Source organism: Talpa occidentalis, unplaced genomic scaffold (assembly GCF_014898055.3).
Source record: "Talpa occidentalis isolate TD23 unplaced genomic scaffold, MPIMG_talOcc4v2.1 talOcc4.7, whole genome shotgun sequence".
Classification (NCBI taxonomy): Eukaryota; Metazoa; Chordata; class Mammalia; order Eulipotyphla; family Talpidae; genus Talpa; species Talpa occidentalis.
The window spans coordinates 122,044,182-122,058,850 of record NW_023605083.1 but is presented as its reverse complement, the minus strand read 5'-3'; the positions used below and the strand labels follow the sequence as shown (position 1 = coordinate 122,058,850).

General features: G+C 42.4%; 1 protein-coding gene across 1 annotated transcript; it reads left to right on the top strand.

Moving 5' to 3' along the window:
- The first annotated feature begins 3,825 nt into the window (after window positions 1-3,825).
- Window positions 3,826-14,009, top strand: CCDC43 (coiled-coil domain containing 43). The gene is made up of 5 exons (XM_037493988.2): window positions 3,826-4,056; window positions 6,304-6,391; window positions 7,807-7,942; window positions 10,665-10,723; window positions 12,429-14,009. Exons 1-5 carry the CDS (start codon window positions 3,853-3,855, stop codon window positions 12,614-12,616), a joined length of 675 nt encoding a protein of 224 aa, XP_037349885.1. The 5' UTR covers window positions 3,826-3,852; the 3' UTR covers window positions 12,617-14,009.
- Window positions 14,010-14,669: the final 660 nt, after the last annotated feature.

The window sequence follows — 14,669 nt, the reverse complement described above, 5'->3', positions numbered from 1 at the left end:
GTTACATTTATCAACAAGGTACATATTTTGTTGTTTTTTTTTTCATTTTTGAATATTTATTGAACAGTCGAAATTAATGATTAAGAAATACTTGTTCTACACCAGTGCCATTTATTAATAGCTTTAACTTGAGTTACTGTTCTTCAAGGTACATATTTTGAACAATCTTTTTTTTTTTTATAGAGGCATGTTTTATTATTTATTTATTTGTTTGTTTTGTTTGTTTGTTTTGTTTATACATGCACTGGGTACAGTCAGAAGTGCGGGAGGGTGAGAGAATTCACCAGAGCCAGAGCGGGGAGCAGAGCAGGCAGAAGGACCGAAGTACACTGCAGAGGGGAGCAGCGGGCGGCAGGAAAGGTCTGCACGCCATGTGGGACCCTCCTCTGGTGGCTGGGGAGCAGCCGGGGATCGAACCGGCACCGCAGAGGCTGCGGGCAGCTTCGCAACCCAGCGCTCAACCGCTGCGCCACCGGGGAGGCCCTATTTTGAACAATCTTAAGTGAAAAAAGCACACTGCAGAAAATTCCAACATGAAAAACATTGTGGTATATTTTTGATGGACACATACATACATATGTTGTAATTTGTATTACATATGTAATAATATGTAATACATATTATGGGCCAGGGGGCCCCATAGTACTATGTACTATGTTTAAAATTACTGAACAGGAAGCTAAACAAACTCAGGAATAGGGGAGAGAGGGAAGACAATGAGAGTGAGGAAGGGCTTCCAGTAGAATTTATTTCTTAAAAAAAAAAAAAAAAAGGAAGGTAAATAAAAGTAACAAGTAGTTCTTAATTTTAAAACAAGAGCTTTAAAACTAGTCTCCCTGAGTTCTCCTCCTCAGTGACAGGCATGCTTACAAAGCTTGTGTATTTTTCCTGGAGATATTTTATTCACATGTAAGGACTTCTATTTCTATGTGTTCCCCCTACTCCACCTTCTTTGCAAACACAAATGGTAGCAAATATACTTTTCTGAGCCCCACTTTTTTCTTTAACAATGTATCTTGCATTCTGTTACACTTCTGGACATGAAGAGCCTCTTTTTTTTTTTTTTTTTTTTTAACAGCTGTTCAATAGTGCTTTGTGTGGCCTTTTGGAACCAGTTGCCTATGTATAGAATACAGACTATTTCTGTCTTTTTACTACAATAAGGATCACTGCAATGAATATCCTTATGTTATCCTGCACACATATAGGTACCATAATAAATTCTCAGAAGTAAAAACTCTGGATCTTTTCAAATTTCTCTCCAACAAGATTGCACCAATTTAATTCTTGCTTAACATTTTCCGAAGCTCATTTTCCAATTATAAGGCTTTGTGATCTGAGAAGCAAGCCTAGAGTCTCATTGCAAGTTTAATTGGCATATTTAAAAATTATAAATATGACTGAGCATCTTTTTATAGAGCAAAAAGTCATTTTGACTTTTTCTGTAAGCTTTCTGCCGTTTACCCAGTTGTGTGAATTTTTTTTAATTATGCATACAAGAACTGGGGTACAGGCCAGAGGATTCACCAGAGACAGAATGGGGAGCAGAACAGGCAGATCTACTGAAATACACTGCTGAGGGGAGAAGCGGGCAAGACAGGAGAGGTCTGCTGTGCCATGTGGGTAGCTCCCTGGCTGGCCTGGGATTGAATTCATGCTGCAGAGGCTGTGGACTGCTTCACAGTGCTGTGCTTAACCCCTTGCGCCACCAGGGAGGCCCCAGTGTGAATTTTTTTTTTAACAATGGGCACTTTAGAATAAAATAGACAGTGAGGATTTTTTAATTCAAGGTCTGGACAGCCTTCACTCAGTTTGTGAGAAGTTTATGATGCCCTCAAAAAGCCTTTGTGCTTTGTACTAAAATCATTTCCTGATTTTGATATTGTACTATGGCTATGGATACGTGTCTGTAATTTTAATCTCAAAATCAAAAGTTAAAAAAAAATATTGTGTTATTTTTCTGGTTGAGGATGCTCTGCACTGTTTTAAAACTGTGATCCATGAGCCATGATGTCTCCCAAGGTTGTTAAATGACAAGCCCTGCCTGTAAGACAGTCCTTAGGTTAGAAGCATACCTGAGGACCTGAAAGAGGGCCAAACAGGCCCAGGAGCTGATATTCACACTATCTTGCATTTCTACTGAGCTTTATAGTGTTTGATACCCATTCATTTACATTATCCCAATAATAACAAAGCTCCCAAGTCACCCTTTGCAAAGCAAATAAGCCCCCTGCTTTCTTTTTGTTGTCTTCCCCTGAACTCTGTTACTCATCATACCTGATCCCCTGGAGGTCCCGAACAAACCTTTACACATAGTTCCCCGCATCTGGGTCTGCTCCCTTTCTCCTTCCAGTCTTTTTGACTAAAGAGAGCTTTCATTCTCAAAAAAGTACAGGCAGCATCTCCATTAGAAAGCTCTTCTGGGTCCCCATCTCAACCGATTCCAGCCCCATTTCAAAAGGCAATGAACGTCATCCTAATCTTCCAGGCCTAGACAAAGCTCCACCAAAACATTTATCTCATTGTAGTCACCAGTTTAAACATGACATGAGGGCTCTTTGAGGGCAGAGATTTTTGTGACATTCGTTTTACATTTTAGTGCCTACCAGCGAAATCAAGCTGCTCTATTCAGTGAATGAAGGAGTCACTGATCTGCCAGCCTCCTCTGCAGTTAAGTAGAGCCAACCCAGGTTCTTAAATAATTCCTCTCAATCCAAAGCCAGGTGTTTGGTAGTCAGCGGCAAGCTCTTGCCTCTGTTTAGCCTCCTGTAGCTGTGAGGCTGGTCTCAGTTTCCTTATCTTTAATATATGTGGACTGTCTCTGTGCAGGGTTGTTGGGAGGATGAGGAAAGATAAAGAATGAACTCATTTTGGCACATTGCCTGCCAGAAGGTAAGTAAGTTTCCTCGAGGTTATTCCTGTGTAAGTTTCAGTGAGTGAGCAAAGGAGATGACTAGACGGTACCTGTTCATTTATTGAGCTCCTACTGTGTGTCGAGTACAGAGTTAATTACAGCACACTAAGTGCAGAGAAGCAACTACAGAACCCTGGAGTGGTCTTAACCCAGGGAGTCAGGGATTGTTTTCTGGGGGAGAAGCAGGAAGTGGAGGGTGGTAGCAGTCAGTAGTGCCGCTGGTTAGGCAGGGTGCATGAGCATGTTCCTACAGGAAAGCTGTGTAGGAGTCAGTGGCTTAGAGTCCACGATTGCGCGTGCAAGTGCAGATTGGTAATGCAGGCTCAAGGGCTGCAACCACAGTTGAGTTCCAGTCGGGTTTAGTTTATTGGCAGTGTAACCCTGGCAAGTAACTCTGGTTTTCTGAACTTCCTCCAAGGGAAGAATGAGGAGCTTGTTAAGAATATTCACCTATTCACCTATCGGGGTTTCTGGGAGACCACGCGACGGTGCGTAGGCCCCGATGCGCTCCATTTAGAAGGTGTAAAGCCAAGGCCTCCCTGGTGGCGCAAGGGGTTAAGCACCCCACTATGAAGCAATCTGCATCCTCTACAGCACGAGTTCGATCCCCAGCCATGGAGAAACCCACATGCTGCGACAGCCCTCTCCGGAGGTCCGCTGCTCCCCTCAGCAGTGTACTTCAGTCAGGCTGCCTGTTCTGTTCCCTGCTCTGTCTCTGGTGAATCCTCTCACCACCCCCCTGCATCTCTGGCCTGTACTCCAGCTCCTGTATGCATTTAAAAAAAAAAAAAAAAAAAAAAAAAAAAGGTGTAAAGCGCCCGGAACTGTCACTACAGGGCGACGGAGTTCCCTTTCTGAGCCTGCGCAGTGGGTCTGAGGCGCAGCCCGTCAGGCACTGCGGTAGGCACCCTCGGGGCTGGCAGGACCCTGACCCCAAGATGGCGGCGCCCAGCGAATTGGCCGCGGGAGCCGCAAGTGAAGGCGATGGTGGGGGTAGCAGTTTTGGATCGTGGCTGGATGGACGGTTGGAGGCGCTGGGAGTGGATCGAGCCGTTTACGGTGCCTACATACTGGGTGTCCTGCAGGAGGAGGAGGAGGAGGAGAAACTGGATGCTCTGCAGGGTATCCTCGCTGCTTTCCTGGTGAGAAATCCGGACACATTCCTTCAGTGCCACGCTGACGCCTGTCGTACTTTTCATGCCCTTTTCTTAATCGGTGTTCAGGAGGACTAATGGTTTCACCCGAAAGGGCAATCTTCCTCTAATTCTGGTGGCGGGGGGAAAAGATTTACTCCCCATCCAGGGTTTTGGAGAGCCGGAAGGTTGCAAGTGCATAGAGAGAAATGGTCTTACCTTGTGTCTAGAAACAAGGCTCTCTCTCATGCTTGTGAGTGAGCGGGTGAGTTTTTTTTTTTTTTTAAGCACTGATATTTAAATGGGAGTTTCATTATAAACCTCTAACAACCTGTTTCACTCCCAACCGTAGACAGTGTTCGGAGGGGGGAAATAAAGTGCTCTGGGATGTCTGTGCCCTTTAAGAGGCTGTGCCCAGAACTGTCCCATGATCAAAGCCGGCAGGAAGTGCCTTCTGGATTCCTATTTTGGAAGTAGGAGTCAAGAAGGCGGTAGAGGTATTTTCATGCCTAGGCAGAACTGAAGCAAATACTTTGCTTGACTGTTTACAGTATTTAGGAATGTTGTAATCATTGGTGGGGGGCTTTTGTGGGAGGGGATAAGAGAGGGAATAAAGAGATAAGAGTTTTAAAGAAAAGAGAATTAACTTGGTATTTCACCTGTTAGAAGCTGATTCAAAAATTCAGAAATGTGTACTTTAAGTTGTGTTTAAGTAGTAACTAACCAAGATGTCCACGTTTCCAACCTCATCATTTCTGCCACCTTCATCTCCATTTGCACTTGGTGGAAGCTTGTTGAATTCAGCACTTGGTTGAAATAACCCAGCTGTTTCAGGTTTTCCTGGCAAGGACACCTTTTTAGTCCCAGAACCTGCTCTCTGAGATAGGCCTGTACCTAGGAAAGCTTTCATGCAGTTCATAGGTTTAATGGAAATACAAACAATGTGTCCTGACATTGCAGGCTGTAAGGTGCAAGAGCAATTTAAGTTTTTATTTCCTGATGGGAAATTTCTAAAGACTCCATAGAAAAGTTGAAATAACCTGGGTATCTCTTGGCACCAACTTCTTAACTGGTTCTTTCATGATGTCGTTATTTAGAGCTGTATGTCTGCTGATAAAGACAGGCATGAATTTGCCTTAGACTATTAGCAGTCTCTTAGTAGAAGAGACAAAATTACATACAAACAGGTTTGTTTCTTTGTATCTGCCTTTTGTTTACATGAACTGCAGGACCTCAAAGTTCTAAGGGTGATTTCCCCCTCCATCTGCTCAGTTCACACACCATGCTTAATTTTCTCATAGTTTTCCTAGCTCCTTCTGTATGACACTGACTTTGGGAAGAATTGGTCAGGTATTTTAAAGATTTATTTTATTTATGTATACTAGTACTGGGGTACAGGCCAGAGGTTTGGGGGGGTGAGAGGATTTACCAGAGACAGAGTGGGGAGCAGAACAGGCAGATTGACTGAAATACACTGCTGAGGGGAGCAGTGGGCAAGACAGGAGAGGTCTGCTGTGTCCTGTGGGTAGCTCCCTGGCCAGGGATCAAACTGGTGCTGCAGTGGCTGTGGATAGGTTCCTAGGTTGTATCTTAATCCCTTGCACCACCAGGGAGGCCCTGGTCAGGTATTTTATGGCAAAACAACAAAGGAGTGTCTTTACAAAGTAAGGGCCAATGAATATGGTATATATTAAACACCTAATTCAACGTGCTGCTTACTCTCTGTCCATCATTTGGGCTGCATGTGGCAGCCCCAGACTGTTGTAACAAACGCTTTTCTAAGAAAAACAAATGACATAGCCAAATTAATTACCAGGTTGGGCTAGGATTTAAGAAATTTTAGAAATTAAGAAGTTTGTCAGTAAAATTCAAGAACAGTAAGTATATGTAGCCAGGAGCAAATAACAGTAAACAAAAGTATTGCGTTTATTCTCTCAATAGTACTTGCATTGATTGACTTGAGTTATCTTTTTTTCTTTTTCTTTTATTAATTACTGTATATCAGGCACTATCCTAAGTGCTTGAGGTACCCTTGGGAAACAAAATGGACTGAAATCTCTGCCCTCAAAAGGATTATATTCTAGCAGGTAAAAACAAAATCTGTAAGTTAAATAGTGTGTTAGAAAAGAAATGCTAGGGGGAAAAGCACTGTTAAGAGGATCACATGTGAAATGGAACAATGAGTTGCAGTTGTAAGTAAGCTTTGTTCAGGTTGTGATTTCAGGCAGGAAATTACTGGTTTCCTTTTCCAACTAGGAAGAAGATTCCCTCCTTAACATCTGCAAGGAGATTGTGGAACGATGGTCTGAAACTCAGAATATTGTCACCAAGGTGAAAAAAGAAGGTAGGGTTGGATCTATGTTTAATCTTCAGTGCCTTTTCCAATAACATTTACTATAGACCAGTTAGGAAGAGAATTTGTAGTTTTCTCCTTTACTCATCTTCCCAAAGATAATTTAAGCTAGAAAACACTCACACTTATTACTTTTCCGCTTTTATATTTTTCCATTGCAACTGACCACAGTTATCTTCATTGTGTGTTTTTTTTTTTTTCTTTTTCATCTTTCCACTGGCCCTGGTAGATTTGCACTGCAGGTATAGGATCAGTTATATATTCCTGTCTCCCACCTTTTTCATATCCTCATTTCATGATATACATTATGATTGGTATTTTGCTTTTTTCAGCTGAGCCCTTTAAAATGAAAGAAATGGACTAATAGAACCACCATTAGGATGACAAATACTTTAGGGAAAACTCAAATAAAAAATGCCAAACTGGGGCCTCCCGGGTGGCGCAGCGGTTGAGCGCTGGGTTGCGAAGCTGCCCACAGCCTCTGCAGCGCCGGTTCAATCCCCGGCTGCTCCCCGGCCACCGGAGGAGGGTCCCACATGGCACACAGACCTCTCCTGCCACTCGCTGCTCCCCTCAGCAGTGTACTTTGGTCCTTCGGCCTGTTCTGCTCCCCGCTCTGGCTCTGGTGAATTCTCTCACCCTCCTGTGCTTCTGACTGTACCCAGTGCTTGTATAAATCAATAAATCAATCAATAAATAAATCTTTAAAAAAAAAATGCCAAACTGAAATAAAATCTATTCTAAACTGTCTAGGCTGTTTGTTCTTAGTCTTGGCTACACATTAGAATCACTTGATGGTCTTTAAAAAAAATGCCAATGCCTGGGCCACACCATGGACCAATTAGATAAATATCTTCGGGGCCGGGACCTGGGCATTGTCTTTTTAAAAAGTTTTCCCCGATGATCCTAAATAGCAACCAGGGATGAGAACCATTACTTTATACCAGTGCCTCCTTTCTTTGAGAATGACGAACTTAATAGTTGAGTTTATTTTAAAATACAGGATTTTACTTGGCATAATTATCAGCATGACAGGGACTAGCTTAAGCTGATTCTAGATTCCTTCTTAAATTTCTGGGTTGAGAGGGGAGAAAGTTGCATGTTCTGGGGTTCTAAATGCAGTGCTTTTCTACCTTTTTTTTTTAAGCAGCAGAACTTCAGTATATAAAATAAAAGCAGGGCTACTTTGATTGATGATGGATACAAGACCTAAAGCCTGGCCTGTGTGGCCTTTCCTTGCCTTTTTCATTGGCCCCTGAGGCACCTCCTTTGAATCCCAGGGCTCTCAGGAGTCAGCAGATGCCATTGCCTTGACTCCAAGCACTGCTCATATGGGCTAGTGGTTTAGTGAGCTTGTTCTCTCCCACATACAACCTTGTTGTCTCTCCCCTCTCACCACCTCCCAGATGAGGTACAGGCCATTGCCACCCTGATTGAGAAGCAGGCACAGATCGTGGTGAAACCCCGGATGGTGTCAGAAGAGGAAAAGCAGAGAAAAGCTGCCCTCCTGGCTCAGTATGCTGATGTGACAGATGAAGAAGAATATCCTTTTTGGAGTCTTGGCACCGTTCCCTGAGGTTCATGCCAAAAGCCTTTTCTGGTTTATAGTGAACTTTGGCAAGTTGCCAATCCCCCTCTGTGGCTTAATTTTCCCTTTTCAAATAGCAGTGATCTATTACCTTTCATGGGTATGAGGAATGCTGTTGAAACTAGACTTATATTTTTCAACACATAATCAGTATGTTCCTGAAGACTTCAGTGTAAAACAAATAATGTCTTAATAGTGGATCATCTATATTGTGTTTTCAAAAACAAGGTATAGCTGTGATTCCTTAAATTTATATGTATTAATAATTCTATGTAATGCCTTTTTATGTAGTATAGTACCATATTTATAGTCCATCTTTATATTCCTGGTTAATAAGGAAATTAAGGCATTAAGAGATGATGGATGATCAGAGACAGTCAGAGAATTCATGGCAAAACCAGGCCTGGAACATGGATATTTTTGGTGAGGGTTTCCCAAATTTGGAGCAGTTTCATTTGAGTTTTTTAATTCTGGTGACCAAATGATCAAAAGTGAAACTGGACCTCCAAGAGTAAATCTGGACTTTGGGGACTATGTGGAAGTACTACTGATAGGGGTTGGTTCGGTTCCCTGTGATTTTGAAATTTGCTTAGGAAATACTAAGTCTACTGGAATGGAGTGGACATCATATCAGAAACATTAGCTTTACAAACCAAGGTCAGGAAAGAGTTCTTAAGGTTTTTTTGGGTCAGTTTTCATGATTTTTTTGCCCAGGTTCCAATTACGTAATTCTCATTTCTTTAGCTAAATAAACAACTTTTTTGTTGTTGTTGTTAAATAAACAACATTTTAAGCAGCAGTTCTGCTAGAAGATTTGCTTAAACAGATTGCTTGGCCCTACCGCAAGAGTTTCTGATTTGGTAGGTCCATGGGAGGCCCAAGAATGTGCATTTCTAACAAGTTCCCCAGGGAGTTCTAGGAACACTTTTTTTTTTTTAAGATATATTTATATAAGAACTAGGGTACAGGCCAGAGGTGCAGGAAGGTAAAAGAATTTACCAGAGTCAGAGTGGGGAGCAGAACAGGCAGATGGACCGAAGACACTGCTGAGGGGAGCAGCGGGCGAGGCAGGAGAGGTCTGCCGCGCCATGTGGGTATCTGCTTGGCCAGCCGGAAATCAAACCCGCGCAGAGGCTATGGACAGCTTTACAGTGTGGCACTCAACCCGCTGTACCACCAAGGAGGACCGGACCCCTTTGTTTCCTTAAAAAATTTTATTTATTTATGCATACAAGAGCTGGGGTATAGGCCAGAGGTGTGGGAGTGTAGGAGGATTCACCAGAGACAGAGTGGGGAGCAGAACAGGCAGATCTACTGAAATATACTGCTGTGGAGAGCAGTGGGTGAAACAGGAGAGGTCTGCTGCACCCTTTTTTTCTTTTTCTTTTTTTTTTAAAGGTTTATTTATGCATACAAGAACTGGGGTACAGGCCAGAGGTGTGAGGGGTGAGAGCATTCACCAGAGACAGAGTGGGGAACAGAACAGGCAGACTGACAGAAATACATTGCTGAGGGGAGCAGTGGGTGAGTCAGGAGAGGTCTGCTGCGCCATGTGGTTAGCTCCCTGGCAGGCCAGGGATCGAACTGGTGCTGCAGTGGCTGTGGATAGCTTCATAGCTTGTCTTAACCCCTCGTGCCACCAGGGATGCCCCCTTTTTTTCTTTTAAATATTTATTTATACATACAAGAGCTGGGGTACAGGCCAGAGATGTGGGGGGAGATGCGCCACCAGGGAAGCCCATTTTTTTCTTTCTTAAGGTAACATTGATATACAAAACTGTATATGATTTAGGGGAGTAGGTTCATACCTCCTCACATATATATCACCACACCACCCCCACCATCATAGTCCTTTACCCTAGGCCATTGGGCCTCCTCCCTCTGTTCCCACCCCCTATAGCATCCTCAGTTCTGCAGTCATAAGTTAGGGTTTGTTTGGCTTAGTTTTGTCAGTTCCTTTGTTTTTTTCTCTATTCCACACGTGAATGAAGTCATCCAGTATTTATCTTTCTCCTTCTGACTTATTTTACTTAGCATAACCCCCTCTAGTTCCATCCATGTCATTGTAAATGGCAAGAGAGTTTACCTTTTTTTCATAGCTGAGTAGTGTCCCATTGTGTATGTACACCACATCTTAATCCACTGTTCTGTTGATGGGCATTTAGTTCGTTTCCATAACTTGGCTATTGTGAATAGTGCTGCAATGAACACAGGAGTGTGTATCCCTTTGAATTAGTGATTTTGTAATGTTTCAGTAGATATTTAGCAGTGGAATTGCTGGTTATTGTATATAGATCTATTTTTAATATTTTGAGGACCTTCCAAACTGTTTTCCATGGGGACTGGACCAGTCTCCATTCCCGCCAACAGTGTACAAGGGCTGTGAATCACTGTTCTAGAGGTCATCTTACCGTTCCCTGGCTTCCAGGTAATACTGCAGTTCAGCCAGGCCAATTTAAGTTTCTTCATAGCCCTAAGAGAAAAGATCTTACTGAGGATGCAGTTTTCCCTCAGTTGAGACTACTAAAGATGACATAACTGGGTTTATCACCATGTCCTTGACAGTGTCCTTCCATTCCACGTTTTTCCCACTCATCAGTTTATTGAATGTTTTCTGATGTTGGGTTGGGCATGCTAACCTTTGTTTTCCATCCGACTTTCCTTAACGTCACTCACTGAAGCAGATGAAAAGGGTGACTCAGGTGCCGCCACAGTGAACCTGGGTTCTGACAAATGTATCCTTCTCTGTGTCCATCTCCATGTGTTTCTCCATAGACTGCTCTCAAGGAACAGATTTAATTTTTCTGTCGTTATAGGGGGGCATCCCTTTCCTCCAGGAGCTCATATCAGGCCAGCATTATGAGCCCCACTGATTGGACAGCTCTAGTTAATTTAGGAAGAGCTTTCCCCAAAGGAAACATGTTAACATATACCTTAAAGGGATTGGCTTACAGGAAGGGATTTGTCACTAGTTTTTCTCTTCTTTCTTTTAAAGATTTATTTATTTATGCATACAAGAGCTGGGGTACAGGACCGAGAAGCATGGGGGTGAGAAGACTTACCAGAGACAGAATGGGGAGCAGAACAGGCAGATTGACTGAAATACAGTGCTGAGGGGAGCAGTGGGCAAGACAGGAGAGGTCTGCTGTGCCATGTGGGTAGCTCCCTGGCCAGGGATTGAACTCATGCTGCAGAGGCTGCAGATAGCTTCATAGTGCGGTGCTTAACCCCTTGCACCACTAGGGAGACCCACTGGTTTTTATTTTGTAGGGGAAAATAAGAATCTCTACTCCCGTAGCTAACACTCGGTTTCCCAACAGTGTCAAAGCAATTAAAATAATAAAGTTTTGGCCCTTGTCCTCAAATATTTTGTAATTTGTTGGAAAGGGAACACAAACATCGGATATTGTTAAGCAAAAAATATGGACATATTGAAACAAATGTGCTGAGGAAAGTTCCCACCAGCAGAATCACTTGTGAGGAGCTGCTAAGAGAAGGTAATTTCGAAAATCCACATTCTTAAAGTGATGAGTGGGGTTGAATTATCAGCAAAGGGGAGATAATTTCAGAGAGACATTCATTTTAAAGCACTAAAGCAGGAAGTCATGTTTTGAGAGGGAGGAGATTGATAGTAATGGATTGTTTTGGAAATAAAAAATGAAAGCTAAGGTTTTGGCTAGGTATTTTTTAACTGCCTAAATGTATATTATTTCATATCTTATAGATTTAGAGTTTATGGTTATTAGACCATGGTTTTTAAGCTTTAGTGATCTAGGCAAAAAAGACAGTTGATGAAATCTAGTAAGGTTAAAGAACTTATGTAACTCTTTTCAAATGTTTCAGTGGTGCCAAGTACATAAAAATTGCCAGATAAATTAATACTGTACTCACTAAAACAAACCCAAATATTCTAACCATATTCTGCTATTGAACAGTAAAAGTACTTATTCTAGAATGTAATTTCATTAAATATTTTAACATTATTTTGCTTTTTAAAAAATTTATTTTTATTTATGCATACAAGAGGAGGGGTGTAGGCCAGAGGTGTGGGGGGTGTGTGTGAGAGGATTCACCATTGACAGAGAGGGGAGGAGAACAGGCGGATTGAACTGAAACACACTGCTGAAGGAAGCTTTGGGCGAGACAGGAGAGGTCTGCTGCACCATGTGGGTCAGCTCCCTGGCCTGGGATTGTGCTGCAGTGGCTGGTGACAGCTTGATAGTGTTGAGACTTAACCCCTTGCGCCACCAGGGAGGCCTCTGAGGATAGTTTTAGGATTGCCTGTTAGATCAAAGATAAACATAGGATTCTTTTGTTAAGACTAGGAGTAGGTAGAGAATTCAAGACTCAGCATGAAGCGTGAAGACAGTGAGAATGAGTAAAAAGAGCAATAGCTGGAACCTGAGTGACCTGAACCCTACTCCCTTAACTCACCTGTAGCTCTCTTCCGGAACACCAATGTGGAAGATGTCCTTAATGCTCGAAAACTGGAGCGAGACTCACTTCGGGATGAGTCCCAAAGGAAGAAGGAACAGGACAAGCTGCAGAGAGAGAGGGAGAAACTAGCCAAGCAAGAGCGCAAGGAAAAGGAAAAGAAAAGGACACAGAAAGGAGAACGAAAGCGGTAACCTTGGCCCGCGCCTTTCTCCGCACGAACTTGATGAGCGGGTGGACGGGTTGTGCACGTGTGTATTTAAGAGCAATGAGAGGCCACTGAACAGTGGTGTCCCGAGGCATCGCCCCTTTTGTTTACACGGTCAAAAGGAAACCAAACACTTCTAATTCTAAACCGTGCCATGTGTCTGTGGTGTGGGGAACCAGATTTTTGTTGTTGACGTCTGTACCAAAGACCCGGAAAAACCTTTATATTTTAATAGTAAGTCTCCCCTCCCCTTGGACAGATAGCAGGAATAATCAGAAGCTGATGGTTACAGTTTTCATCCTGGAGGAGCAGAAGCAAGAGCACTCTTTCCTGGAGGTGAAATTTTGGAGTGTCACTTCCTTCGGCACTCACCCACCGTCGAGTCTCGTGGCTGACATAGGAAGCTAATGAAGAGCCTTATCTGGAGCCAAACTTTGTTACATGGCAACAAACTAGGAAATGAGAAGAAATTATTTGGTGGATATTCTCCATTTGAGAAGTTTTTTTTTTAAAGTTTTATCCTATGGAAGAAAAAGGAATCTTTTAAAGTAGAAATAGTTGTGTATTTTTCCTCTCTAGGCTGTGATTTTAAGAAGGAGGTGTCAGTATTAGGTGCAAGGATTTTGTTAGCTAGAATGATTTTTTAATAATCATGAATCCTTGAATGCTAGTAGAGATTTTAATTCTGATTTGCTCTAAAACATGAGAATAAAGACCTACTAATTACAGGTTTAGAGAAACTGCAGGAACTGCCCTTTTAAGGAAGAAACACTGAGAATCAAAGCTATTTAACACAAAGATATTTAAGAGTGTACATAATAGCTCTCAACAAATTTGTTGAGTGAGTGATGAATGGAAAAGTCAAAAGCAAGAGGAACTCTTCATTCCCCCACTTTTGTCAAAAACCACAATTGCATTTAATTGTAAATAAAACCTTTTTCTGACTTTAGGCAACAGACTGTCAAGCCTGAAGAGACAATTTCTCTAATAAGACAGAAAGTAGGTAATTTATACCAGGCCTGGGCAAACTTCACCACAAGCCAAATTTGGCCCAGACTGTTTTTTGTATGGTGCAAGCTAACAATGGTTTTTACATTTTTAAAGCATTGTAAAAGAAAGAATATGAGACTGGGTGTGACCTGTAAAGACAAATGTGTATCATCTGGCCCTTGGGAGAAAAAGTTTGCCAACCTCTATTTTGTATGAAATTAACAAAAATTTTTACCTTTGTGCAGGAGGTATAAAAAGCAGCATGGTAGGAAAAGATGTGTTACCTCTCTCCACTCCTATGACTGTGGCATTGCCCAAAAAAAGCCTTTTTAAAAAATAAACTATTTAAATCACTGTCTTCTGATTTATTCATATTCCTTCTAGCTACTCACGAAAACAAATTCTGTGTGGCTAGTCATGTAAGAATGTGTTGAATTTTAGGTTCTTTTGATTAATTCTATAATTTGTTCCAGTGAAACCTCTTTCCAGAATCCATCATTTCTCTCCTCAATTTTGCTTCCATGAAGTTGGGTATTAGGATATCAAAAAAGATTTTTTTTTTTAATTTTTTTTTAATAGAGGCATGTTTTATTTATTTATTAGTTTGTTTGTTTTGTTTATGGAAGCACTGGGTACAGTCAAAAGCGCGGGAGGGTGAGAGAATTCGCCAGAGCCAGAGCAGGGAGCAGAGCAGGCAGAAGGACCGAAGTACACTGCTGAGGGGAGCAGCGGGCGGCAGGAGAGGTCTGCGCGCCATGTGGGACCCTCCTCTTGTGGCCGGGGAGCAGCCGGGGATCGAACCAGCGCTGCAGAGGCCGCGGGCAGCCTCGCAACCCAGCGCTCAACCGCTGCGCCACCGGGGAGGTCCTCAAAAAAGATTTTTTGAAGTCATTTGCCTTTGAAGTTTTTTTTTTTTTTTAAAGATTTATTTATTTATTTATTTGTTAGGGACTTATTTATTTATACAAGCACTGAGTACAGTGAGAAGCGCGGGAGGGTGAGAGAATTCACCAGAGCCAGAGCGGGGAGCAGAGCAGGCAGAAGGACCA

What these genes read in the sequence shown, in the direction of transcription:
- CCDC43 (XM_037493988.2), top strand. Translation starts at nt 3,853, where the DNA reads ATGGCGGCGCCCAGCGAATTGGCCGCGGGAGCCGCAAGTGAAGGCGAT. An exon ending in GTATCCTCGCTGCTTTCCTG is followed by an intron (nt 4,057 to 6,303) that starts GTGAGAAATCCG and finishes TTTTCCAACTAG; the next exon opens with GAAGAAGATTCCCTCCTTAA. An exon ending in GATGTGACAGATGAAGAAGA is followed by an intron (nt 7,943 to 10,664) that starts ATATCCTTTTTG and finishes AACGTCACTCAC; the next exon opens with TGAAGCAGATGAAAAGGGTG.